Source organism: Crocodylus siamensis, chromosome 2 (assembly GCF_052110815.1).
Source record: "Crocodylus siamensis isolate JL-2025a chromosome 2, ASM5211081v1, whole genome shotgun sequence".
NCBI classification, from domain to species: Eukaryota; Metazoa; Chordata; order Crocodylia; family Crocodylidae; genus Crocodylus; species Crocodylus siamensis.
The window spans coordinates 228636303-228663821 of record NC_143396.1 but is presented as its reverse complement, the minus strand read 5'-3'; the positions used below and the strand labels follow the sequence as shown (position 1 = coordinate 228663821).

At 42.3% G+C, this 27519-nt stretch overlaps 1 protein-coding gene across 6 annotated transcripts in view; it reads left to right on the top strand.

Moving 5' to 3' along the window:
* NUMB (NUMB endocytic adaptor protein) overlaps positions 1 to 27519 on the top strand; it is a 127827-nt gene that overhangs the window by 53410 nt on the left and 46898 nt on the right. For all 6 annotated transcript variants that reach the window (XM_090033300.1, XM_090033298.1, XM_090033299.1 and 3 more), the window contains exon 2: positions 19961 to 20105. In XM_090033300.1, the coding sequence (XP_089889426.1) occupies positions 19980 to 20105 (126 nt within the window). In that variant the 5' untranslated portion in view covers positions 19961 to 19979. The remainder of the gene's footprint in view (positions 1 to 19960; positions 20106 to 27519) is intronic.

Genomic DNA, 27519 nt, shown 5'->3' with positions numbered 1-27519 from the left:
TTACAGTTTGATATACGATTGGAATTTCTAAGTAAGGCCTAAATTCCATTCTCTGTGTTGCTTTCATATCTTGGACTTGTTTGAGATGCTTTTTTCACATTCCGAGTACATATCAAACAGCAAAATACAGAGAGGAGAATGTTGTGTGGATGATTATAGCAAGAGATTTCAGCGTAGTACTTAAATACAATTGATTTATTTGTATAGTTTTTTTATTTACTAGAGATTTAGCTTGGTCTTGGTTAACCTGGATCATATATGCATACCACAAACATCTATTGGTTCCAGACCCTTGTAGCTGCATTTGTACTAATGCAGCTGTAACCTATGTGTGAAGCTCTGCTCCTTGCAGAAAAATCACCCAGCTCATAGCATGGCAGTGGGGTGACTGCTCACTGAATAAATTTGCATTATCTTGTGGGAGAGCGTGTCTTTCCTGCCTGATCCTGTGTGAGACTGTGAGTGCTTTTAACCCCGCCAACTTAATGGATTGAACAGCTGGTGGCAAGACATGGAACTCACTTTGGATAACAGACTGTTCCAACTGTTAATACAAATTTCACTTTTGGGTAGTAGGGGGAGGGGAAAGAGAAAAAATGAGGCAGATGCAAGGCATGAGACCCAGTGGGTATTTGGACAATGGTTTGTGGCCCTGAAAGTGGTGGCAAGCTTTAGCAAAATAGATGGCACAGGCTGCATGCAGGTAATCGGCAGTGGAGACAGCTGATGCAAATTAATAACTCTGCAATCTCTCTGTTTTGGTCAGTGGTTCTGGAATGGGATGACAAATCAAAGTAGTGGTTGGAGTATGCTATTGTATAAACTTGAAAAGACCAGCACTATCTCGCCCTTCATAATGTAGCAGTTTCTTCTTGTGAAGAGCCAGAGGAAGAGGGTGCCCTATTTCTTCAGCTGCCAGATATACAGATAAGGGAGACTGAAGCAGGTTGCTGTTGCTGTTTGGGAGCTGGCAAAACCAGACTGTCAGCTTTGTAGCTGTGGTGCAAAGCAGGAGTTCCTCTGGTATACTGAGGGGGAGTGGGGCCTAGGAGCGGCCGTGAACTCCGTAGCGCCCCCCTACCGTCACTACAGGCTGTACCCAGCACCCTCGATTTCTTGCCCGCCATGACTTTGATCTTAAATGGTTAAATGGGAGGCTGCCTTTATTCCCCTAGTGAACGGCATGTGTTCTTGCCCCTACTCCAAATGGGGTGCCTCAGTGCACCCCTCCCTTAACGGGTATGCATGCCTCCAAACGTCCCCTTTAGCACGCCCCAAGCCTCGCAGCTGTTCCGTGGGACGTTGTGCAGTCCCTTGCCCCTCTGGTGCTCTCTCTCCTTCTCGGGCACCCTGGGCTCCTTGCCCGCCTGGTGCCCCTGGGCCGGGCTCCTATCCACCAGCCCACTCCCAGCGCCCCCAGGCCTGTCTCACCGATGTCCGGCTACTACCGGTGCTCCTGGGACTGACTCGACCCTGCTGCCCCTGTTACCGGCGCCCTTGGGTCTGGCTCGCTACTGCCGCCCTGTTACCGGTGCCCTTTGGGTCTGGCTCGCTACTGCCGCCCTGTTACCGGTGCCCTTTGGGTCTGGCTCGAAGTCACCGCCCTGTACGGGGCCTTGCCCCCTCTGGGGCCAATACCACGCTCCTCGCGCTAGGGGCACAGGCGACCACCGCCGTTCCTGTCCCCTTGACCCTTCTCTGGGTCTGGTTGCCCCCACTGGGCACAACACTGCCCTTATGGGCTGGGGTCTGCAACCCCGCACACCGCGCGCCCCCGGCGCAATACTGTGCCTCTCCGGCACTGTGCCCGTGCTGGGCACCGGGAACCCCCAAGCTGCTGGGGAGCTCCCGTGAGGCCTCCTCACTCCCCTACAGCCTCACCCGGTCCTCCAGAGCAAACTGTAACATAAGCTCAAGCCACTCGGCTGTAACATAAACCACACAGAGTCTCCGTGCTCCAGACATAAACACAAGCCCCCACCAAGGCTCTCAAGCCTACCTCCCTTTAGGGCGTTCTTGTCCCCAGCATCATCGCAGCCGGTCAGCATGGTAAGGCTGCAACCACCCACCCAGGCTGCTCAGCTCTGCCGCAGAGCTCCTACTCCTGCGGCTGCCAGAAGGGAACTGCTTGTAAGGCTCTGGCCTGGGCTGTTTATAAAGGCCCGGCCCTGCCCCCTTCTGGCCACCTGACCTGCCTGGTTGCCCTGGCAACCGGCACCTGAGCTGCCCAGTTGATTGGCAGCTCAGTTCCTTTTGCTTCCAAGGCACAGGACACCTTGGTGCTCCTGTGACACACCCCCACCCCAAGTTACACTATCTGGCACAGGACACCTCCGTGCTCCTGTGACATATACCTGCAGATGTGGTGGAGATTGTCACCAAAGTACTGATGCACATTGAGCAAATGGGCTTCTTGAGGTCTGGTATCAATCACCATAGCATAGTATTCCCCTATTCTATTCCAGTGTTGCACACAGTTATGGTGAACATATCATGTCTTTATTATTTGTATCTTGGTCATCTGTGGTTTACTATGAGCCACCCATGTGTGATTTTTCCCGGCAGGTATAAGATACAAAAGGACCCCTTTCTTCCTGCCCCCAAAACAGGGCAAGTTGGGGCTTGGCTTCCATCCAGTATGTATATCCCACTGACTTTCCTGATGTTTGGAAGCCCCAGCCTATCAATTGCTAACCCTGATGCATGAAGTCCTATTCTGAGCATCAGGCAGAAGAAACATTTAATCCAGTGTTCCCCAAACTTTTGATACCCGGGGTGCATTTTTTTCTGGATTAAAATAGGTGGCACACTTAACTCTTACATCCAACAAAATAGGTGTGTGTCTGTGTGTATTCAAAACAGAAAACACATTCTATTCCCTTGCCAAAAAAATTATATCAGTGCTCAGATTTCTGTACTTGGGGGGCCTTGAGGCTAAAAATAAATGCGGAGAATCACTAATCTAGCTGGAGCCAATTAAGGGACCCCGGGGCAGGACCTCACCCTGCTGTGCCATGTTCTTTCCACTGGCTGCCCCCTCCTGACCCCTGCCTTTGCCCCCGAGTACAGACCAGTTCCCACTGCTGAGGCAACTCCTGCAGGGTCTGTCATGCTGGTATTCCCACCCTGTCCCCCCCATGACCCCTCTTGCTAGCCCTAGGAGTAAGGGGATCTGCATCCATCCACTTGTAGAGCATGTTTCTAGGAGCATGGGGAGGAAGGGGGCTGCCTGAAGATGGGAGGGTGGCAGCAGTAGTAGCAGTCCCCAGAGGAGCAATTGCAGGTGCCACTTGTGTAGCTGAGGTAGGCGCAGTGTGTCAAATGGGGGAGAACAGCATTTATCTCCCCACACAGGGGATCTCCTAGTTGTGCCATGACATGCCTTTGGGGAATCATTGGTTTAATTACATGCATCAGTTGCAGGATGCTGATGAAATAGCATTCGGCTGGCCAGAAGCAAGACGGTGCTGTCTCAAATTGTGCAGATGTCAGTGTGCAGAATGGCATTAATGTTGTGGTCATACAGTCATCGTAGCAAGTTGAGAGGGAGAACTTTTGAAGAGGATTGCATTTGATTCCTTGGGACAAACCCATAAACCAGCACAGCCAAAGAGTACACCTCTGATAACTGGGGACCTGCCTAAATCACATTTTCATGTATTTCATGGTGCCAAATATTCATGGTGCTAAATCCACCAAAGAAAAGCATCTTAATGATAATAAACTTAAATTTTCCCCTCCTGAGCAGGCTTTGCAGCTAGGCTGGATCCTGCAGGGTTGTTCCACAGGTGCAACCACGTGTACCAGCCTGGCACCAATGTGGGTGTTGCATGAGGCTTTGTCATCTAGCCTGCAGGATTCCCTATGGGTCCAGAGATTTGGTGGCTGGTTTGCAGTGGCAGCATTAATAGTTGTGGTTCTGGGAGCAATTAACGCTACCAGTGGTGTCCTGCCAAATTTCTGGAACTGTGTAGATTGAGTACCACTTTTTTTAAGTCTTGGTAGCAAAGGCTCGAGAGCTACTAGGTCGCGTCCAGATGGGCACGGCCATGTGGTATGTGGTGCTGCAGACCCATCCACTGTGCCACACTCCATGCATTCACATGTTCCCCATGCTGCTGTCTTGCAGTGTGGGGGGCTTTTTCGACTCTGAGTGATCTTGAAGTCAAAAAAACCTGCATGGGGGGAAAACAAATCAACAGAGCATTGCATGTGGCAGCAGTGCACTCTGCCCAAAACCAGAGCCTGGGCTGACAGAGCCAAGTTCCAGCTGCTGGCCAGGCTCCCAGGTGCAGGAGTGCTGCAGTTGCAGATTCCCAGGACCCCAGGTAAGGCTGCTGGGGCCAGCACAGTTGCTGGCTCCAGTCTCCCTTACCCCACCCAGTTTGACCTGCAGCACACCAGAGGGCATGTGACAAAAGTGTTACTTGGGGACAAGTAGAAGTGGTACAAGGTGTGCCACTGCTGCTTATCCCCAGGGAAACAAACATCCGCGTTAGTGTGGACTCAAATCTAGAGTCTACTTTTCAGCCATCTTTTTTGTATCTGGTATTCCTTTTTTGGATTTCTTTGTTGTTCAGAAAGAAAACGTCTTGCCTGGTGCAGAACTATCCTTCATATGCTTGGTGCTACAGAGATACTTGTGTGAAAAATGTTATATAGACTTTAACTTCACAAAAATGATATAATCTATATCCTGTGTGGTGTTATGAATGCTCAACGCTTGAAGTGACTCTCTCCCCCACTCCCCCCCCCTTTTCAAATAGCAAGTTGTGCAGGAATCCACATCTCTTTTTAATTGGCAGCCAGTGTAAAAAGCTACAAGAGTTAATCTCTTCTCTGAAGGCTTCATTCTGTGATCTTTAGTTCACCCACAGTTCATTCTGCAATGCTAATTGGGATTCATTTTCAATAGGTTTTGTTTTGTTGGAGAAATGCACAGTATTTCTGTAGTCATCAACCAGCAGCATTTGAAATCTGCTTTACATAGTGGCTGAGCTATTTTTTGCTCTGTTTGCATGGATGTAGTTTTCTTTCAACATAAAAAAGCTATGGCTAGTTGGAAAATACTGTTTAAAATGGAAGGCTGTCTTTTTTTGTCTTGCTGTTTTTCTTCGGGTGACCATTTGCATGGATCCTTTTCTAATTGTAACTGCTGTTCTTTGATTACATCAGTTGTTTTAGAATCTGTTCAGTGAGTGATCTGGCCATGAATAAAGACAAAGGGATTCTTGTAATTTTAACTTACCTTTCCAGTTTAAAACTCTCTGAATTGTTTGGAAAATATTTAACTATGTCAAGACTATCATAAAGTGTAAATACAGACAAAATCAACCTGGATCCAATCTTTAGCTTTGTCCTTTCACAATCTTTGAGTGTATGGTAGGCCAACTTTAGTATTTTCAGTACTAAAGATGCTCATTGCTGTTACTCAGTACTTTGCAGTGCTACTGTATTTGGCATATAGGCGGAATGATGCTTACCAATTTCTACATTTTGCAAAAAAAACCCCAAAACAACAGCTAGCAAATCAACATTGTTAAATTTCATTAATGACTTAGGTTGTTATTATGGGACTTGTCTGAAAAACATGAGAGATTAGAATACAAAGTTTGAAGGAAAACGTGTGCAAAGATCTTCACTAGTTTTAATGAAATGTTTATTTTTAGAATTAACAATATTTTTTACATCTTGTTGTTGAGAAAAAAGGGACCATGCTGACATAGGGGGAAGAGTTATACTAAAGGATAGATGTGAAGTCAAAAGTAAAATGAGAGAGGCAATACTGATGGAACAAACCTATATCAAGATTTAATCTTGCAGTAGAAAAAATGCTGTAACAGACTTGAGGCACTTACTTTCCAAGCAGGTGAAACTGATCTCTTATAATTGTAATCCAGTGACTTGGTTGCATCTACCAAATGACCATAGATGTAATTATTTTGTGTGAAAGTTGAAACAGTGATACAGCCCTTTACTATGCAGTCTTCAGAGTAATAAAGAGGAACCACTTAAAATATGTGGTTCAGAGTAATAAGATTTAATACTTTTCTTAGTAATTTGAATTCCTCTCTTAAAGAGAGGGTTTAACTGGTTATAATGGAGACAGTTCTATTACTGTGATGGAAGGTAGAAGGTTAACTAGACTGAGAACTATATCAGGAGATATGCTGTCTCCATCTCCTATCTGTTCTTCCCATGCATTTGATTGAAGTTTAATAAAATAATGTTAAGTGTAATCTTATTGGTTTTATATTAGATATAACATGACTAATTATCAAAAACAATGTAGTATTAAGCTATGATTGCATTGATGGGATGTCAGTGCTAATTTTAATGACTTTTAACTGATAAACCTCTATCATAACTTGTATGAGTGAAGTTAACAAGGAAATAAATTCTACTGGGACTTCATATATTCTTAATGATTTGAAATCTGTATTCAGTCTTCCACTAGAAACAAGGTCCATATTGCTCATAATCAGTATGCATCTTATTCTAAAACACTATCACAGTATCTCAACTTGGAGATCTTAACAAAAGAACCAGATGTAGTTCTGTTGTCTTGTTGCTACATCTTTCATATTTTTTCCCAAAATCTTCAGGAGTTTCAATGAGCTCTCGTTTTCTCTTAAAATTTTAGGAGACTTTTAATATCAGACACAAATAGTCAGATGAAAGGTTTTAGGAGAACTAGATTAGGTCTGAGATGCATCTAATGCTTATTTCTAGTAACTTCCTATAAGCAAAGGAAGATCCAGCCCTGAACAGATGGAATTGTGACATTTGTAAAAAATTAATAAATTCAAACCGGATAGATTTCCCCAGAGAAGCTTTAAAAAGCGGTAGTGGCTGGTCTTGATAAAACTTTGTTTCTGATGCATTTAAAGACTCATCCCTGCAAAACTGTTAAAATAGCAGTTTGAAAGGACTCCAGAAAGATGAGTGTGTTCCATCGCTCCTTTAAAGGATAGCTTGTGAGAAATCATCCTTCCATATCATATAGCCTTAGGGGAATTGCACAATGCAGTTTATGAAAGTAGTTTTGAAGCAGTGGTAGCCTTCTTGAAGAGATCTGATCTCAATGGTTCCCAAAGTAAATATGTGGTCAGTATTCTTAGGGTTCTATTAGTTGCTAGTTCTGAGATGACGAAAATCAGTATATGGGCAAAACCACTTCCGCTTCTACCTAGAATGACTGCAGTTGGAAGCAGTTGCTTTTAACACCAGTGAGCCAACTGGTGAGAAATTTAATCATGGTTGTGCCTGGCTGAAACTTGGCTAGATGCAGTGTTGTTTACTTGCCTCGTAAGAAGTGGAGTTACTTTTGACAAATGTTTGTATGCATTTGTGAGGTGAAAGAATGATGGAACACCTTTGAAAATGTCATACCATTATTTCATATGGCCATGTTCAGGGCTAACTTCAGAAGAAACATTCCTGTGAACAGCAAGTGCTCAAAAATCATGGCTCCACTTATTCTTCCTTGAACCACAGGATTCATTAAAACTTTTAATTTTGAGTTTGTCTTTTGGGTTTTGTGCCTTTAGGGTTCACATTTTCAGGCTTGCATAACTCCACAAGATGAATGTTTTTGAGAAACATCCAGCATTGCAAGACTCATGATGAAATGTTTATAATTGGCTGCACTTTTGCTGGCACTAGGATATTCAGTTCCGTTAAACTTGTGGTTTGTGTTTCTTTGACCTGGCAGAGACTCTTAGCTCCTCAAACTTAGAATCATAGAAAATTAGGGTTCGAAGGGACTTCAAGAGGTCATCTAGTTCAACCCCCTGCTCAAAGCAGGACCATCCCTAGATCATTCCAGCCAGGGTAACCCATTCCAGTGCTTCACCACCTTCCTAGTGAGTTTTTCCTAATATCCAACCTAAACCTCCCTTGCTGCAACTTGAGAGCATTGCTCCTTGTTCTGTCATCTGACACCACTGAGAACAGTCTAGCACCATCCTCTTTCTAACTACCTATCAGGTAGTTAAAGGCTGTTACCAAATCCCCTCTGTCTTCTCTTCTGCAGACTAAATAAGCCCAGTTCCTTCAGCCTCTCATTAGAAGTCATGTGCCCCAGCCCCCTTATCATTTTTGTTGCCCTCTGCTGGACTGTCCAACCTGTCCACATCTTTTCTGTAGTGGGTGACCCAAAACTGGACACAGTGCTCTAGATGTGTCCTCACTAGTGCAGAATAGAGGGGAATAATTACTTCCCTTGATCTGCTGGAAATGCTGCTCCTAATGCAGCCTAGTATGTTGTTAGCCTTTATGGCAACAAGGGCACACTGTTGACTCATATTCAGCTTATTGTCCACTGTAACCCCCCAGGTCCTTTTTTGCAGAACTGCTGCATAGCCAGGTGGTCCCTAGCCTGTAGTGGTGCATGGGTTTCTTCCATCCTAAGTGCAGGAATTTGCACTTGTCCTTGTTGAACCTCATGAGATTTATTTTGGCCCAATCCTCCAATTTGTCTAAGTCACTGAGTCTTCGCCCTACCTTCCAGCGTATCTACTACTCTCTCCAGCTTGGCGTCATCTGCAAACTTGCTGAGGGTGCACTCCATCCTATATTCCAGATAGTTAATCAAGGTGTTGAACAAAACCCTTGGAGCACTCCACTTGATACTGGTTGGCTACTAGACCTTGGGCCAGTGATAACCACTCATTAAGCATGATGATCCAGCCAGCTTTCTATCCATCTTACAGTGCATTCATCCAACCCATACTTCCTCAGCCTGCTTGCAAGAATGCTGTGGGACACCATATCAAAAGACTTGCTCAAGTTGAGGTATGTTACGTCCACTGCTTTCCCCACATCCACAGAGCCAGTTGTCTCATCATAGAAGGTAGTCAGGTTGGTCAGGTATGACTTGCCCTTTGTGAATCCATGCTGCCTGTTCCTGATCACCTTCTTTTCCTCCAAGTGCTTAGAAATGGATTCCTTGTGGACCTGCTCTATGAATTTCCAGAGACTGAGGTAAGGCTGGCTGGTCTATAGTTCTCTGCATTTTCCTCCTTTCCAGTCTTAAAGATAGGCACTGTATTTGCCCTTTTCCAGTTGTCCAGGACCTCCCCTGATCACCATGAGTTTTCAGAGATAACAGCCAGCTGTTCTGCAGTTACATCAGCCAACTCCCTCAGGATTCTCAGATGAATTGCATCCGGCCCTGTGGCTTGTACACATCCAGCTTTTCTAAATATCCCCTAGCCTGTTCTGTCACCGCTGAGGCTCCTCACTGTCTCCCAAAACTGTGCTGTCCAATGCAGTAGTCTGGGAATTAATCTTGCCTGTGAAATCCAAGATAAAAAAAAACCTTGAGAACATCAGGCTTGTCTTCATCTGTCACTAGGTTGCCTCCCCCATTTAGTAAGGGACCTGCACTTTCCCTGATCATCCTTTTGTTGCTAACATACTTGGAGAAAGCCTTCGTGTCCTATGCTAGCTGCAACTGTTTACTCTTTGACCTTCCTGATTTCATCCTTTCATGCCCAAGCAGTATTCTTATACTCCTCCCTAGTCATGTGTCCAAACTTCCGCTTCTTGTAAGCTTTCTTTTTGCATTTAAGCTCAGTGAAGAGTTCTCAGCTCAGCCAAGCTTGATCGCCTGTCATGTTTGCTATGCTTCCTGCACATCGGGATGGTTTGTTCCTGCACCCTCAGTAAAGTGCTTTTTTTTTTTTTTTTAAAATACAAGCAACACTCCGGGACTCCTTTCTGCCTCAGACTTGCCTCCCAGGGGATCCTGCCCATCAGTTAGCTGAGGGAGTCAAAGTCTGCTTTTCTGAAGTCTAAGGTCCTTGCTCTGCTGCTCTCCTTTTTTCCTTTTATCAGGATCCTGAACTTAATTATCTCATAGTCACTGCTACCCAAATGGCTATCTACTTGTACATCTCCCCCAATTTTCCCCTGTTTTGTGAGCAGCAGGTCAAGATCATGGCCAGTCTGTCCATCACTTGTACCAAGAAATTGTCTCCAGCACTCTCCAAAAACTTTCTGGATTGCTTGTGTGCTGTTGTCTTGGCAGAGATCTGGGTGATTGAATCTCCCCCATGAGAACCAGGGCCTATGCTCTGGAAAATTCTGCTAGTTGTCTGAAAAAAGCCTCATCTACCTCATCCTTCTGGTCTGGGGGTCTATAGCAGACCCTCACTACAACATCACCCTTGTTCTCCCTTTGTTCTGTTCCTCGGAGGTTTCACTTTCAAAATTGATTAGCACCTAGCAGCTCCTAATAAAGTAGATTGCACTGTGTACCTTCAGGAAAGTGCATCACATAATTCACCACAGCATAATGTCCAATAAATACCTTGTAATGTTTGGGGTCAGAGACAAGGTTTCACGTTTTGGAGTAGTCCTGAGGAATGTGGCGGTGATTACTCTCTCTGAGGTTTTATGGATCACACTATTAATGAGATAATTTAACATATACAAACAGTGTACAGAGCAAGTATATTACAGGGTACCTTAACTGGACGCTTTGTTTTTAAGGAGTTGAGGGGTGTTTATTTTGATTATGTTTAGCATGTATATCTTTTTAAATATAGCTGTGCTCTTGTAGGAAGTGTTGAGGGTGGTTGTATGTCAATTAGTTCAGTTATTCACAAAAATATTTCTGGGATCCTTCACTGTCTTGTGATGTGGCTATAAAGAAATATGAACCTAGTGCATCTTTGGCACTTCAAAGCAAGTAGCCTGTGGCTTTTGATATGGTTAAAGGAAATAGAATTGAGAAGTAATACTGTCAGGTTCCTGTTATTGTTCAAAAGATAGAGCTATTATGAGAAATGAGTTGTGAAGCAATTTGCAGTTGCTTTGGCAAGCCTTTGAATTTTAGTTTATATTTAAAACAAGATGCTTTTACTGAACTAGGAAAGAACTTGTAAATTCTTTATGGGAAGGTGTTATTCTCAGCCTTTTGGGGACATAGTCTCTCCATCACTGAGATGGCAATACACAGTCATTCAGTTATCCATAATCTCATGACTCAAGATTTATATAGAACCTTTGTAAGGACTTTATTTCCTGAGAGTCCTTGGTTTCTGTGGAGATGCCCTTTTGGCAGCCCCATACTTTCACTCTGTGGCAACACCTGCTGCAGTAAGTGTAGTTAAGAGCAGGCACAGTCCACCAGCTTAACCAGGATCTTTGCCTTGGCCTGCCATGGGACAAACAAAAGTGAGGAGTATGCAGACATAGGAGTGCCTTGCTTAACTGTGTCAGTGGGCTAAGAATACTGTGTGCACACATTCTCCCACAGTGCACTGTGAAACTGCCTTGTTTAGTCGAGTATGCTAGTTAGCTTATAAGTAAACTGTAGAATTATTTTAATATAGCTAACGTTTGTTTGTTTTGTGTTGTTTTTTGTCTGAAAGCCTCAGTTCTTGTAATGCTGTGAGTGTGTGAATCAGTTTCTGGGTGTGGACAGAAGTTTGTTAGCTGTTACAACATATCCAATACACTGCTATGGGAGCATATAGATGTAAGGTCCAGGACAGACTTTTAAATGATGGTCCAATTAGGACTGAAGGAATTTCATGCAGCATCCCAAACATTGCACCACGTGCCATGCCAGACGTGTATGACAGGAAGTGTGATGTTTAGGACTGGGCATAGAATTCCTCTGGTCTCAGTTGCACCACTCCTGTAGATTGGGCATGGGGCAATTTTGTTCCACACCCAGGGATGCCCCCAGACCCTTGCAGGTTCCAGATCTGGGCTGTTGTGGCTGGATGGATGATCAGCTTGATCATTCAGGACCTGCCCTAACAGTCCCGGGTGGATTCCTGACTCTAGGCTGTTGGGGTGTGTCTGATTTGTTGTTCTGTCAGCTGATAGAATAATAGCTGATTGTTGGCCAGCTCTGGGACAACCCACTTGTATGCATAGCTTTTGACCCTGGGATCAAGAAGCCTTTCCCTTATCCTAGGGTCTGCATACCCCGGGACTCTAAAAAGAGTGAGCTTAGTTCGCCTAACTCCCCACAACCTGGCATTCAGTGTCTTGTCCTGCAGTCCCAGAAGACTCAAGCAAGTGTAAAATGTTGCTTCTGACATCTCTTACCCAAGTCATATTGTAATGTTTGTTGCAATATGAATTTGAATTGAATAGTGGTAGCTATTCATAGCTACCACTATATAGCTATTCTTCCAGGAAGATATTTACAGTACATATTTGGATTAAGTATATAAAACAAGGCTTTTTTTTCTTAAAGAATTGTTAAAGAAACAAAGAATTGTGTATGTCATGGTTTAACAAAGACTGGAATCTGAGATGCTGCTTTCTCTTTAAGTTCTCATTTGCTGAGCCTTTTTCTTTTCATGAGTTTAGGTGTAGGTACCTGCTTTGTCTTGTTTGCAAGTGAAGTGGCTGCACGCCATCCACAGTACATTTTAATTCCCCACTTCAGGCATTTTAAGTTCAGCCAACCTCTCAGGCCAGATCTGGACCATGGGGCTTGTTGTGGGCTGGATCCAAGCATGGTAGTAGCAGTTAACAAAGCCATTGTTTGCTTCCCACTGCTGACGTGCTTAACAGGGCTTGGTGCCTAGATTTCGGTGGCAGACCCCACTTCCCCTACCCCCTTGAAATTCTTGGCCACATGATGTAGCTCCATGGTTTGGATTTGGGCAGGCCATATGTTTTAACATTTTTGCCCTATTGTATTGTGCAAGATGACTGTTATGGATCTCTTGTCTAACTGTTTCTTCTGATTAGTTTAATGTACTTGTACAGTGTCACCTGCTGTTGTGGTTCAGTGGTAAAAACCTTGTCTGTAATACAGGCGACCAGGGTTCAATTCAGAGACACTCATGTAATTACAGCCATTGGCACTGAGCGTCCAGTCTTGGTCTGGCCTTTGGATTCTGTCTGAAAGGTGTAAAGCAGGGGGTAGAAGGCCTGGGCAGCCTCTGCTTCTGTAGTCTCCTGCCTAGGTGTCTGCATCGAAGGTCCTGGTGATCTCTTGCACATGCACTGGGGTCCAGAAGGATCGATGGTTGCCTACTACTTGTACAATGTCTAGAGCAACTCCTTTCTGTTGACACTTTGTTATACTCAGATGGAAAGTTGAATGTTGATCATGAATTTGGAATTTGAGCCTATATCTGAAATCTGCTGGCAGCTTCTCTGCCACACCTATAGGTCACAATCTATGGATGTCTTTCGGACTGTTCACGTGTCCTTTGGTTTGAAATTGTTAGTTTGGGGTCAGGACTCTAGGTCACTGCCAGAATTTTATCTGCATTTGTCATTACTGTTGGATTAGAATAAAGCTAACATTAAGAAACAGTCGCATTCTTATCCAAAGGTGCAATTACTGGCGTTTCATAAGCTCCTAAGGAAACGTCAGTTCTGTATATCTGGGCTAGACTAGTCCAACTTGTTACCGTCTTTTGTTGATTCTATTCTTCAAGCACAGACTCTTCAGTTCCTTCTACAGCTGTCTAGCCAAAGTTTGATAGCTCTTCCCTTGCTTCTGCAGCTCTTCATGGAGAGGTCAGACAGATTGGGATGCCTGGCAGCACCCTCATTCTTTGAGTAGTCTTTGAGGGAGAGTTTGGGGACTCTTAGGGAGCATCTCACTCTCTAGTCCAAATATCACTTCCATAACTTGCAGTTTTGAGCTCTTGAGGAAACAAGTGACCTGAATCTATTTCTGATCTCCCTAAAATTGTACGTTACCTTCCTACTGCCAGGGCTTTGGTTAGAATTGCCCTTGTTTTGTATATAGGGCTTCTGTCCTCAAAATAAAAAAGGCATTTTATTAGTTTACTAAACAAACTTAAGGGGACAGTTTGAATTAAGCTGATGCTGTGCTGAGAATGAGAAGGGCAGAAGTATTGTCATCCTAGAGAAAAATGCATACCACAGTTTGGTTTTTTTTTACACATTTCTTAATTGGGCAATGTAAGGGTAAACTGATTGGCGAGCCTTGTGGGGTATGTGTATATAGTTAGTCATGCTGTATGTACTGCATAAGTATTGCTGTGCAAAGTTCAGTGAGTATGCTAAAATGATGCATTCCTTGATTTCCCTCAGTGTGACTACTAGATTTAATTAGCTTTTACAGGCTCTGAGCCTACGACAAAGCACAAAATGTATCATTCAAAAGCAAACAATGTTTTTTTATAAAAAGTAAGGATGCTTTTTTTCAGAGTTCTTTATTTGCAATATGGAAAAAATCAGGTCTACCAAAATGAGAAATAACCTCTTTCAAATTTGAGTTTCCTGTATGGATTATGCATTGAAGTCTTGACAGTTTCTCAAAGGAGCAGAAATGTCACTGTTATCCAAATTGAGCCACCCCGTCTTTCCCAACTTAGTTGCGGAAGCACAAGCATCCTGGTAACATGTTTTGTGGCACTGAGTCAGTTTGTATCTCCTGTTGCTTTAAAGTATCAGGTAACTAAATGTGTGTATGGTTTCTTGATTTGAAACTTAGTTGACCATCCTGTTCTAAATATTGCACAGACATGTTACTCATAGCTGGAGAGGGCCTTGCTACCAGGCTGATTTAGATTTAAATTTCTGAGTGGTGCATGTGGGGTTCTGTGCTAGAGATGCTGTGTGAAATATAACTAGCAAAAAAACACTCCAGTAATACTGGGCTGCTCCACTAGAGGTAAAATTTGTAGAAGAGTGCTTAAAACTGCAGGGTTTGACTTGATTTATTTTATTTTATTTTTTTTTTTACTTACGGGAGAGCCTTAGCATAAACTAATTATTGACTTGCACTGAAGTGTACAGGCTAGATTAAAAAAAAACACCCCTAAATATTAAATATAGGTTTTTCTGCTAATTGAAAACTGCTTGTTTTTGGAGTTGGACAGAGAAGTTTAATTTGAGGTGACATTTTTTTTTCTTTTTTCTTTCTGTTTTGTAATGGAACATGCTCTGAGCGAGGTTGCCATTGCAGTTAGAGGATTGCACAGTAGACTTCCTCTCGGGTGACTTAATCACTTCCCTTAATCACTTGGCAATTGGCTAAAAGCAGCCTGGGAATACCTTACCTTTATTAAGCCTGTGACATCGTTTGTTTGCAAGAAGGAAAGTGGTCAGTATTTGTTTAATCCTGGGACAGTTAGCAACTGATAGTAGGCTCCTGAATATCTTCACAAACCTGGCCTGGCCTCCAACACTTGGTCTAAAATAGATCCTGTTTTTCTACTCAAAGTAAAATCCACTGATATAGGTATCTGTTTTGGAGGTAGTTTGACAACCCTTATTTATATTAGAATTCATAAGAAAGATTAAACTTGGGGTTTGGCTTTGTAATCCTCCATACTGAGGACTTTGTAGAATAACTAGTTAAGGACAAAGTTTGTAGTGATGTTTCTCAATCTTATCACTTAACCTTTAAAAGTAATTTCTGATACAGTACAGTTACTAGACTTTGCCCCCAGTTATTCTGCTGATTTTCATGGCTTTATCGTTGCTTTAAATGTTCTGTCCTCTGCTATGTATACTACCTATGCAAAAAGAGAGACTGAGTGGTTATCTGGTATTTATATATAGCAGTGACACTGAGTACATATTGTTTTGCTGACTACATTAAATAATCATAAATGTGTAGATTGCTTCATCTGCCTTATTTACCCGAGTACAAGATGACCCTGAATGTAAGACAGCCTTCCGAATAACTAGATTCCACACACAGAGGATTTATAAATTTATTATAATTTTCTGTGTATGGAATCCAGATTATTAAGGGTCATCTTAAATTCACCTCTCTCCACCACTGCAGATGGTGGGCGTAGATGTGATGAGGGGGGCAGTAATGGGGCAAGCAGTGGGGCATGAGGAGAGTTGGGAAGTGTGAAGGTGGTGAGGCAGAAAGTGAGAGGCAGACAGCTTGCCCCCCCACACTTACTCCCTATTGTACCTGACCCACCTCCCCAGCCTCAGGCTGCCCAGTTTTTTGTTTTGTTTTTTTACCCCCATTCCCTCGTTATACCTGGGAGCACAGCCTACAGGGGAGTAACTTGTCCATTTCCCCTCCCCCCTTCCATGCTGCTTCTGTCCCTGCAGGCTCAGGTTCCTGCCCCACTTCCTTCTGTCTCTCCCCTCTGCCTGCCCCTCCAGCCCCCCTCTCCCCCTTACTTTGCTCTGTTGCTCTGTGCCAGCAGGCTCTATCCCTGCTGTAGCCTGGGGCAGGGAGCATGGCTTCAGCCTGGCCCCATAGCAGCAGTGTTGAGCCTGGAGCAAGGCAAGGATGTGTCGTCGTCGTCCCCCCCCCCCCCCCGTGTTAAATGCAGGGAATGGAGAAAACTCACGTTCTAATTGAGTAAATGTTGTATTTGGATATTTTTGGTATTTAACTGCTATTTGTAGAAACTGGGATTTGCAGCATTTGGGGGAACGTTTTCTTTTAAGTCCGTTTTAGAGTGTAATCACCTTTATCAGGAATATTTTTCCTTTTTCTCACTGTTTCTGGAAAGAAACGGGCTCCTCAGACACTGAACTGTCTGTTGTAATATTGCACTGTTAATGTTCTTATTGTAGGAAGTCCCAAGTGGGTGATTCTTACCTTTTACTAAAATAAACCTTCATGTTTTCAGGTTTGCAATAATCTGTTTCTGGTATGAAATTGTTCTGTGCCTGGAACTTGGGAGTTTTTCATTATGGCTTCTAAAAATAAATAAATAAAAAATCACTGTCTAAAACAAAATGCATCTTCTTTCCATTGTCCCATGTTCTGGCTGAGACCAGTAGGGTACTTTGCTTCAGCTGGTGGGAAATAGCTGATTTTTATGTTTGGAACTTTCAAAAATGTAAAATGTTTGACATGCTAAATACAGGAAAAAATCAATAATGGATTACTTTTGAGCCATTATAGTTCCCAAGAAGTAGTAAAAAGCCATTGAAGTGACAACATCACTACACACATCCATTTGGCACAGAACATAAACCAGTAGCTAGCTAGCTAGCCTAGAAGTGTTGTCTATCAGTGTATTTGGGTGCACGGCTGAAAACTCCAGGAATCATCATATGACTGAAGTGGCAAAAAAGTTCAGCCTTCAGCTAAATTTTTGTAACTCTTATTTTTATGCTAGCATTTCTAAACTTCTTCAGAGGAATTTTAGTATTCTGTCACAGTAGCCAGCAATCCATGTGTATTTTATCCCTTATTTCCAAATATGTAATCAGTGTGAATTGTTTAATTAACACCTCCCGTGTCTGATGGGACTTCTTTTTAGTTTGGGGATGATATGTACTTTTCCAGCAATTTGGCTTTTAGGATATATTTCTTTGGACTATTGTCCAAATCCCCTCACAGCTCAGCTTCCTTTAGTGGCCCCACTGAGGGATTTTTTTTCTGTTGAAACAAGCTGTTGCCTCAGACTACTTGAATTGAAATGAATCCTATGTAGGTCATTCATCGTTCTCTGAAGGGTCTGTTTCAGTTATTGAAACTTAGTTGTCAACACGGTCTGATAACCAAAACTGGTTGGAAAATAGGATTCTTGTTTCACAGAAAACATTGATATTTTGACAAAAAGTCCAAAGCAAACATATTTTGACCAAAATGCCACCACTATTCATCACAGGAGTTCAGGGACATGATGTTTTTTTTCCCCTGTAGGCTGTGCTCCCAGGTGCAAGGTCCCTCTGCAGGTAGAGAAGCAGTGCATCATGGGAGAAGTCTGAGAAGCAAGGTCCAGGGAGGAGTGTGTGGGTACAATGCAACTGAACTGTGTCTCCTTTATGAGATGCAGTGATGGTGTATCCAAATTCAAACACTTCATTTTGGAACTGAAATATTTTGGGTTCTGGGCTATTAGGAAGATTGAAATGTTGGAAGAAAGACTTTTTGCAGAATCTGGCTGCTTGAAACCAAACTTCTGTCAAAAGTAATTCAGATGGGAAAACTTTCAGCCAGGTTTGTTCATGTTTCATAGTTAGTCTGCTGCTCATACTATCCCTAAACATGCAGTTGTTAAAGCTGACTTTCAAAGGAGACAGAAGGAATCTAAATGCCCCGCTTCTGTTGAGTTTGTTCTTTCAAGCTCTCTAGGCTGGAATATTCAAAATCCCTATTTTTTTTCCCCCCAAATGAGTTTCATCTATAAAGCAAAAATTGATACTTTTAATATTGCTATACCCCCCTTTTCCTTTTGAATACAAGGAACTTTCAACTCGTGCATTAGATTCCATGAATATGGAGTTTTTGTTCACTTAGGATTGACATTGTCAGTGTCAGCTGAATTTGTTGTAAGAGATGTGATTTCTTTACATGTAGGTGTTGAAGGTATGGTACCCTCATTCTGCTTATTAGCCACTTGGATAAAAATATTTAAAATACTAATTATATCAGGCATTAGTGTGTACCTTCCTCTGAGTATAACAATGTGTTTAGTAATGGAACAAAGCTGTAAATCAGTTACAGAAATTTTAGTTCTGTGCTTATGCTCTTTCCTTTCCTATACTTTCTGGTATGTGAGAATTCAGGGTTTATCTTGGGTCAGCATAATACAGGTTGATATAGAGAGAAACTACTCTGTGTGAAGAAGGAAGCCATTTTTATACTGCTTATAAAGTCTTAGGAGACTGCTGTGAGGCATTACTTCTGCCCAGAAGTAAACATGCTAGCTGTGCGCAACTAACAGTCTCACTCTTTTAAACTGTTTTATCTGCAGCTTATTGGTGGCATGTCAAACACTTAATTACACTAAAGACAAATTCTTGAGCACTCAGGCCCAAATTTTAGGTTTTTGCTTAACATTTTGTTAGGATTTTGTTAAAGCAAACATTGAAACTTCTTAAAAATTTCCTTATAATTTAAAGGCTCTCCCACATTGTTAGAAATCTATGTGACGTTATGCTTAGTGTTTTTCTGAGTTATCCTAATGGAGTAGTATTTTTTATTAGCATTTCAGGAGAAACTAACATCACATCATTTTAAATTTCCCAATTTTAGCAATATTTAATAGTTCTGTCTTTAGCAGGGATTCTGTCTCTGATTATTTTGAATAATAAACAGCCCCACATTTGAATGATATAGTGGAGGTAGATGGAGAATGCGAGAGACATGAACTGGCAGACAGTCCAGAACTTCCTTCCTTTTGTCTGCCTTTGACTTTAACATCACCACACCTCTGTCAAACAATAGGGAACTAACTTACTCCCTTGCCATAATTTATAACAAGGACAAAAAATGACAATTGCCCAGGGCTTGTTGGGGAGTTGGTGACAAAACTTGGGCTTTTGTGTCGCACGAAATGGCCAGAATGCTTTAATTATTGCAGGTAAAGTTGATGTTTTCTTCTACTTCCAGTCTACTGAATTCAGGAGTGGATAGAAAGTTACTTTGACTTCTATATAATCCCATCCTGCAGTTAAATTTTGTAATAGCTGTGTTTCATGAGTGAAGCTGCTCAATTATCAGGCTCAGTGAAAAGTGCAGCATGCTGATCACTTTCCACATAGGTCTGGGTCTAGATGTAAGTGGAAAGGAAGAATGTCTGAAGGCTTCCCCATAGAAGTTTTTAATTTGACACTTTATTCAAGCTACTCTTGAAATCAAGTTCATTAAAATCCTATCGGCTCTTGTACTCATACTCTAAACACACGCTTCTTATGCAGCACCCATGTTCAATCTGAGGCATGTGCAAGGGTCATGATCCTTCCTGGATTTTGTCTCTTTGCATCCTACAGCATCTGGTAGATCAAAGAGAAATGTTTTGGAGGGGAGAAGGACATCTCAAGAAGCATGGGTGCCATATCTTTGACCCCTCTTTTTAAGTTTGCTTCTAGATTTGCTCTAATTTAGCCCACCTAAAGTTGCATCTGGGTAGTTGAGTATATTGCTTACGTGGCTGCTTTTACTCTCAGTGAGAGGTCTATTACTGCAGAAGTACAACATTTTTATGTAATAATGTGTAGCGATTATTGGTAGGTCTTAACTTCCAAAACTTACATTTTAATATCTGCTGAAATATTTTTCTATCTTTAGGACACTAAACGCCTGAGAAATGAACAAATTACGGCAAAGTTTTAGGAGAAAGAAAGATGTCTATGTTCCAGAGGCAAGCAGACCTCACCAGTGGCAAACGGATGAAGAAGGAGTTCGCACTGGTAAATGCAGCTTTCCTGTTAAGGTAAGATTGCTTTTCCTCCTTTTAGCTATTAGCTTTCCATGAATTATCAGGGATTTTTCTGGCAGGCATAAGCCCCGTATGTTCTTCTTTTGGCCCATTTCACAGTTAACCTTCTTTGATGGATGTGGCTTAAAAAAACAAAACGCAACACAAGTGGTACAAAAATACCCTGAAAAATCACTGTTGAATGTTTCTGGCACTGCTGTTTTCTGGGTGAAATAAATCATAGCTGTATTTCTCTGCTTGTTGGGCAGAATAAGTATCGAACCTCATAGGTGTTTTAGGAAAGTACAGTGTTATGTTTGGGGGGAATAAATAAAAGGTAATAGCAACTTTAAATGTTAAGTTTAAGCTGTGGCTTTAACTTGCAGATATACTAAATCTCCTTTTCACTGATAATATTGAATCCAACTGTGCAATTTAACTGTTCAGTGCTACTATGACAGGTGTCACAAGGGTATGTTTTCTACATGCACAATGTATAAGCAGTAGACCTGTTTTAATCTGTAGAAACCAAACAGTCTAAGGTATCAGACTTTTAAAAGCTTTTTTTGCAGGAAGTACCTTATGTCTGTAGAAGGGAAAACTATTTAGGTAAAAGCTATATAAAAGATTATGGAGTCATGAAGTAATGAAACATCTACACTTACATGTAATATCCCTAGATCCTCTGACTTGTGAAGCAGGTGCATGTTTGGCAAGCTGTAAGTTTTTCTATGTGAAGATTGGTAGCATTGCATTTAAATGGAAGGGGGCTCTAGTTAATAAATGTGCAGTTTTTATTAGAACTTTGAAAGAAGCTTTGAAACAAATCAATAGCTTTTAAACACGTAGACATTGAACTTCCACATTGTTTCTATTGTATGTAACACTGGTTTTGAGGTGAGATCAATCTGAATTTAAATTCTGATGCAAAGTGATACTTATTCCCTTGTGTGCTCTTGGCTATAGCAGTGGTTCTCAACCTTTTTTGTACCATGACCCATTTGTAAACATTGATGGTCAGTCCTGAGCCAGTAAATAGTTTAAGTAGAAAACAACCCCTTGGCCCTGCTGGTGCCCCTCTCTCCCAACCTATAACCCCCTGTGGCCCAGCTTCCACCTGTGCTACCTGTCACCCCATCTCACCTTCAGGGGAGAGGAAGTGTCAGGGTAGAGCCGAAGCCTGGCCATACAAGCAGCTGTCAGTGAAAGGAAGTGAGGGCAGCGCCTCCCCTCCCCAACACATTGTCTATATTGTGTCCCCCTCCCCGTGACAGACTTACTTGTAAGGAGCAGCCTGCGAGAGGAAACCCATGTTTTCCATGTTTTTCTCCTCCAATCCATTTTTAAAGTTTGATCCATTTTTCAGGTTTGTTCATGACCTTTCTATATATTCTTGTGACCCCCTTTTGGGCCTAGTGGGCCATGTGAGCTTTCTTAGAAAGTTTTGGATTAAACCCTTCTGTATTTAGGTGCCTCATTTGGTCAGAACTTAAAGCTGACTTCACAGGTGCATAAGGCAGTTCATACTTTACAATTCAACTGTAAAAGATGGGAATTTTGAGTTTTAACTGCATAAGTTAACCAGGCCTATTGATGATAACAAATTGCTCTGGTTTTATCTTCCAGAAGACCATGCATTGAGATGGGCAGTAATGGAAAATTTTATTATTAGGTTTGGGATTCAAAGTGGGTGTTAACCAGTGTTCAGCAGATCCAGGCAGGAAGTATGCCATTATGAGCAAACAAGATAAACCAAATGTGGAGTTGTTAGCTTGGTGGGTGTTACTATATTTTGCTCATTTAGAAGAATAGAACTTTGTCATACTGAAAGAGAATATCCTGTTAGACAATACTTAGGGGCTGTTCAGTAATTCGTACACTCCAGGAAAAGTATGTTTTTGTGTATGCGCTTCTCTCTAAATGGGTGTTTCTATTTCCTGATGTTCATCACTGGAGCACAGCAGATTGACCGCTTTTTCAAATATACAGCAGTCTGGAAGGTAGTAAAATAGAAGTAAGAACTTCCTTTTCAGAAGTTCACAAGGAGACATTCCAGAGATGTTTCACCTATTACATTTGTAGACAAATGCATATCATCATGCTTACCCTAAGGAGGGAAATCTTGCTCTGTTCTTTATGGTTTTCATGGACTCACCTATGAAAGGCAGAAGGTAGGGCAGGGTGGGACCTTGGAGACTAGTTCAGAGAGGCATGAGCTTTTGCAGGCAACAACCTACTTTGTCTCATGATATAGCTATAGAAAACAGCATTTGGCATTTTACTTTAGCTTTTGCTCCAACCATTGCCTTCCCTGGATCAATGGGACATATTGGCTTCTGGTTGGGATAGGGAGGAAGTCTGAGAATGAGAAGGGATGGAAAATGAGATGAGTTGTTAAATAACTTTCTGTAAACTGTATTGTTGGCCAAAGAAGCCAAGCAGCTGTAATTCAAACTTAACTGAGTGCATTTTTAGCAGGAATATTCCTGATCTTTAAGGCATAGGAAAGTGGGGCTTGAGGAGACCTCACAAGGTCACCTAGTCCAGCCCCAAGTGTCTGTCCAACCTCCTGTTGAAAATTTCCAAGGATGGAGATTCTCCAAGTTGCTTGACCATCCTGACTTCCAACCTAAATTTCCTCTGCTGCAGTTTGAGGCCATAGTCCCTAGTCCTGTCCCATGCAGTCATGGAGAAAAGCCCATTTCCATCCTCTCTGTAATTGCCCTTCAGGCATTTGAAGATTATTATCAAAACCCATTCCCCCTCAGTTTTTTCTTCTCCAGACTAAATAGCCATAGTTCTTTCAGCCTTTTCTCTTAAATTTTGCTTCCCAGGTCCCTAGTCACTTTTGATGATCTGTACTTTTTTACAGTCTGGTCACATACTTCTTGGTGTGGAGCACAAAACTGGGCACAGTACTACAGGTGTGCCCTCATCAGTGCCAAATAGAATGGAAGAATTGTGGAGTAGAATAATTGCTTCCCTTGATTTGCAGGTGACTTGTTGATACAGGACAATATGCTGTTGGCTTTTTTTTGCAACAAGAGCACAGGTTTGGCTTGTATTCAGTATATGGTTCCACTGTAACTTGCAAGTCCGTGTCTGCAGTACTGCAGCCTAGCCAATCGTTGTTCAGTCTGTATCTGTACATGCAATTATTCCATCCCAAGTCCAGGACTCTGCACTTTGTCCTTGTTGAATCTCATCTGATTGATTGCAGACCTTTTTTTCCAATCTATCCAAGTCATTTTGGATCATAGCCCTGGCTCCTCAGAGTGTCTGCAATTCCACAACTTGATGTTATCCACAAATTTCCTAAATGTGCACTGAGTCCCATCATTCATATCATTAAAGATGTTGAACAGTACCAGACCCAGGACAGACCCCTGGGGAACCCCACTTAATGTCTAGTTAGGAGGAGATGAGACGAGACATTAACAACTGCTCATTGAACAGTTGTGCAGCCAGTTATGTATCTTCCTTATAGTACTTTCATCTAGTCTCTATTTCCTTAGTTTGTTGATGAGCATGTTGTGGGAAACGGTGTCTTCATTGAAGCCTGGCTACAATGAAGGTATATTGAATCCACTGCTCTCCCTCACCCACAGAGCCTGTCACATTATCCTAGAAGGAAATCAGGTTGGTCAGGCATGACTTGCTCTTGGAGAATCCATGCTGGCGGTTCTTGATCACTTTGTTCTCTCCTAAGTGCTTCATAACAGATTCCTTGAGTACCTGTTCCATGATCTTTCCAGGTATCAAGGTCAGGATATGACTAGAGTCTGTAATTCACAAGGTCTTCCTTATCTTTCTTGAAGATGAACACTATATTTACCTTTTTCCAGTCATGTAGGACCTTACCCCAGACCCTCCCTGCCTCTCCAAGTTCTCAAAAAGGATAGCTAATAACTCTGAAATTACATCAGCCAATTGCTTTTAGTACTCTAGGGTGCATCCCTTCTGGCCCTGCCAATTTGAAAGAATTTAGCTTCTCTAAGTAATCCCTAACCTGGTCTACTATTACTTTAGGCTGTTTGTCTCCTTCCCTATCTTTGCTGCCAACTGCATTCATCTGCTAGCTACCCCTATTTGTGAAGGCTTCAGAAGTTTAAAAAAAAAAGTGTTAAATACAATAGCCTTCTCTGCATCATCTGTAACTGGATTGCCTTATGCTTATTGTTTCTGTGGCTGTCATCTTTCTTTTTTGATGCTCAGAATCCCTTTTTTATTACCTTTTTATGTCCCTTGCCAGTGGTATCTCAAATCATACCTTGGCCACCTTAATTTTCTCCTTTATGCCCATGAGATGCTCTTCTATAGGACTATGACCAAGTTTCCACTTCTTGTAGGATTCCTTTTTGAGTTTCAACTTATTGAAGAGATTGTAGTCTAGCCAGGCTAGCCTTTTGTTGTACTTCACATTCCATCTCATCAGGATAGCTTGTTCCTCCTGTGCCCTTAGAAGGGCCCCCTTTAATGTATAGCCAGCTCTCCTGGACTCTTCTACCACTCAAACTGACTTCCCAAGGGATCCGGCCCACCAGTTCCTTGAGTTTAATTTGATTTTCTGAAGTCCAGTGTCTTTATTCTGCTGCTCTCCAGCTTAGAGCTTTGAGTTCTTGCTTTGTGGCCAAGCCACTATCACCCAAGTTGCCTGCCACCAGGGGCAGATCCAGGGGGTTGCAGTTGTACCCCACTGATTCTTGCTTCACCCAAAATTTAAAACTAACTGCCTGGTGGTGGCGGCAGCAGCATTTCTATTCAGGCACCAGTGAGGGAGTTCATTGACTTAATGACTCTTTATAATCTATCTGATTATGTCTAAATTCTTTGTTCCACAGAAGTTAACAACCCTCTCTCCTTTTGAATAGTCTTGACATTCCACTAATCAAGCTATCCTTTCTTCTGCTGTCTGTTAGCTGTTTCTGGTATTGTAGCTCCTATTCCACAGCCCTGCAGGCTGTTTTTTCACTCTAGCTAAGAACATTAACTTCCAAGAGAAGTGGTGCAGGCTCCTACCCTGGGGGTGTTTAAGAGGAGATTAGATGAACATCTTGCTGGGGTCATTTGACCCCAGTATTCTTTCCTGCCATGGCAGGGGGTCGGACTTGATGATCTGCTCAGGTCCCTTCCAACCCTAGAAACTATGAAACTTGGGGGTGGAATAGGAGCTACATAGGTTCAGTGAAGCACGGGATGCGCTGTCAAGGTGCTCAAGAAGGCTAGGTTTTGTTTTATGAATTTGAAAGAAATATCCATTTACTCCTAATATCTGCAGGACTAATGAAACAACATATTTTGACTATTTTTTTTGCCTGGTTAGTTATGGTTTTCTCTGCATAATATAAGATAGTTATGTTGTCATTCCACTAGGCAGCAGTAGTCAGTGTCTTGGGGAAACAAGTGTTTTGATCATCTGTTCATTCTGTCCAGTCCCTGTGCAAAGCTATTGTCTAGCTAGTATCTGACATGATGCATGCAGTGATTCAACACTAGTCTCTTTTTGACTCTTATACCCTTGCTTGTCTTTTGCTGTCTCTTATTGATGCCTTCGCATTGCTTTCTAGATACTTGTGGAAACATGTTTCATGCTACAATTCCCATTTGTCACTGAATCCTTTGCATTTTGCTGCATTTTGCTATGGTTCACTGAATACAGCATGTTAGATGTACCCTACATTGCAGACTGCCTTGCCTGAGTGTCCTGTTGATATGGCCTACTCAAAATTTGGATAGCAATCTACCTGCCATTTAAAAAAAAAAATAGTATATTTCCTCATATACAATACAACTCTTCCCTCTCCCCCCAAAAACAGCTGCAGAAATCAGAGTGCACATTATATGCAAGGAAATGCAATAACAGTGATGTCTGACTGTACCAAGCAAAAATGAAAGTAAAGTCCGTATGTGATTGATCCACAGGGAACAGAACAATGAGCAGGCTTGGCCCCAGAGCTGCTGTTGCTGCTACTCTGCTACATGGAAAGATCTGTCTCTCTCTCTGTCTCTCCTTCCTCCCCACCAAAACAAAGTGCGTATCTTCATCTAGGGCACATTATATGCAAGAAAATATGGCATATCTTCTAATTCTTTACTTGGTCAAGTTGATACTTCATGAGGATGTAAGTCCCCTGCTGCTATCTATCCACTGTTGTTCTTGCTGCTTCATGTATGCTTTCTGTTGGATGTGTATTTCAAGCCAGTTGGCATACTTATGTCAAGCATGTGTGTGTCTCCTTAGGTATAGAACACATCTCATAATATGAGCTCTTTCTGTCTGTTGAGATTACTGCTTGGTCCCCTGTACATAAAAGCTTTGGCTTGTGTACACCTAGCTCAGTGGTTCTCAGCCCTTTTTAGACTTGAGGCAGCCCTTGTTAGATGTGGCACCACTTACAAAATGCTAGCTCTTAATTTTCACCTGTGGTTTATGTGTGTTTTGAATACAGAAAAATAGACCAACTCTTCTGTTGCACAGAACTCAAAGACCACAACATCAGAATGTGTATAACACCATGAATTCCATCTTGAAATGTCTGATTTATCTTGTGAATCATATTTCCACACTCAACAGTGCCAGTCAGTATTGTGTGGCACTCCACAGCACCCTTGAACAGATCTCAAGGCACCCCGTTGAGAATCGGTGACCTAGCTCTTTCCTTTTCTTGTAGGAGGCAATATCCTACTCTCTCTTGTTTCTTCTTTCAATGTAGCCAAGTTTGGAATATGAATGGGCTTAAACTTTAGCACCCTAGCTCATTTTTATGCTTCTAAGTTACCTAGAGCCAGTTGGAAATGTATAGATGTTCTAGATGGGCATTTGTATGTGTTATCTGGTAGGTGTCCTCCCCAGTGCATCTCTTCCCAGTAGTGTCATCTTAGTAGGGTGATCGTGTCTTTTTTTTTTTTTTTTGTCAGGACTGTCCCATTTTAAACAGATTTTGGGCATCCCATTAGTTTGATCTGCAATGAAATCCATGGTTTGTGCTCTCTTGGTTCCTAACAGTGGATTGTACTCCAGAATGTCAACTACTGTGAGCTCCAGGCCATAAAATCTCATTTTGTGGACTTAACCACCGGAATTCACACACACTGACTTTTAGGATGGCTGTATTGCACCTTAGCAACACTAGGTCATATTTTTCCAGTCTGTTTTGCTCGTTAGTGGTGATGGAATTGCACTGGAGGTTTCTTTACAATCCAGCTGGAATTGAATTCATGGTTAAATCAGTAGCATATTTGCAAACACAGCAGTAGAATTGCTGACAGCCTTCTGAATGCCTGTACACTGAATATGTGAACTTGGGAAAGTTGCACTGCAGGAGAGAGACTTTTAATGTAGACAAAGTCCTTGCGCATTGTCATTTTTCTCCTGAGATATCTGTGATACTGGGGAAATACAAAAAAAAAAACTTTCTCACGTCTTGCA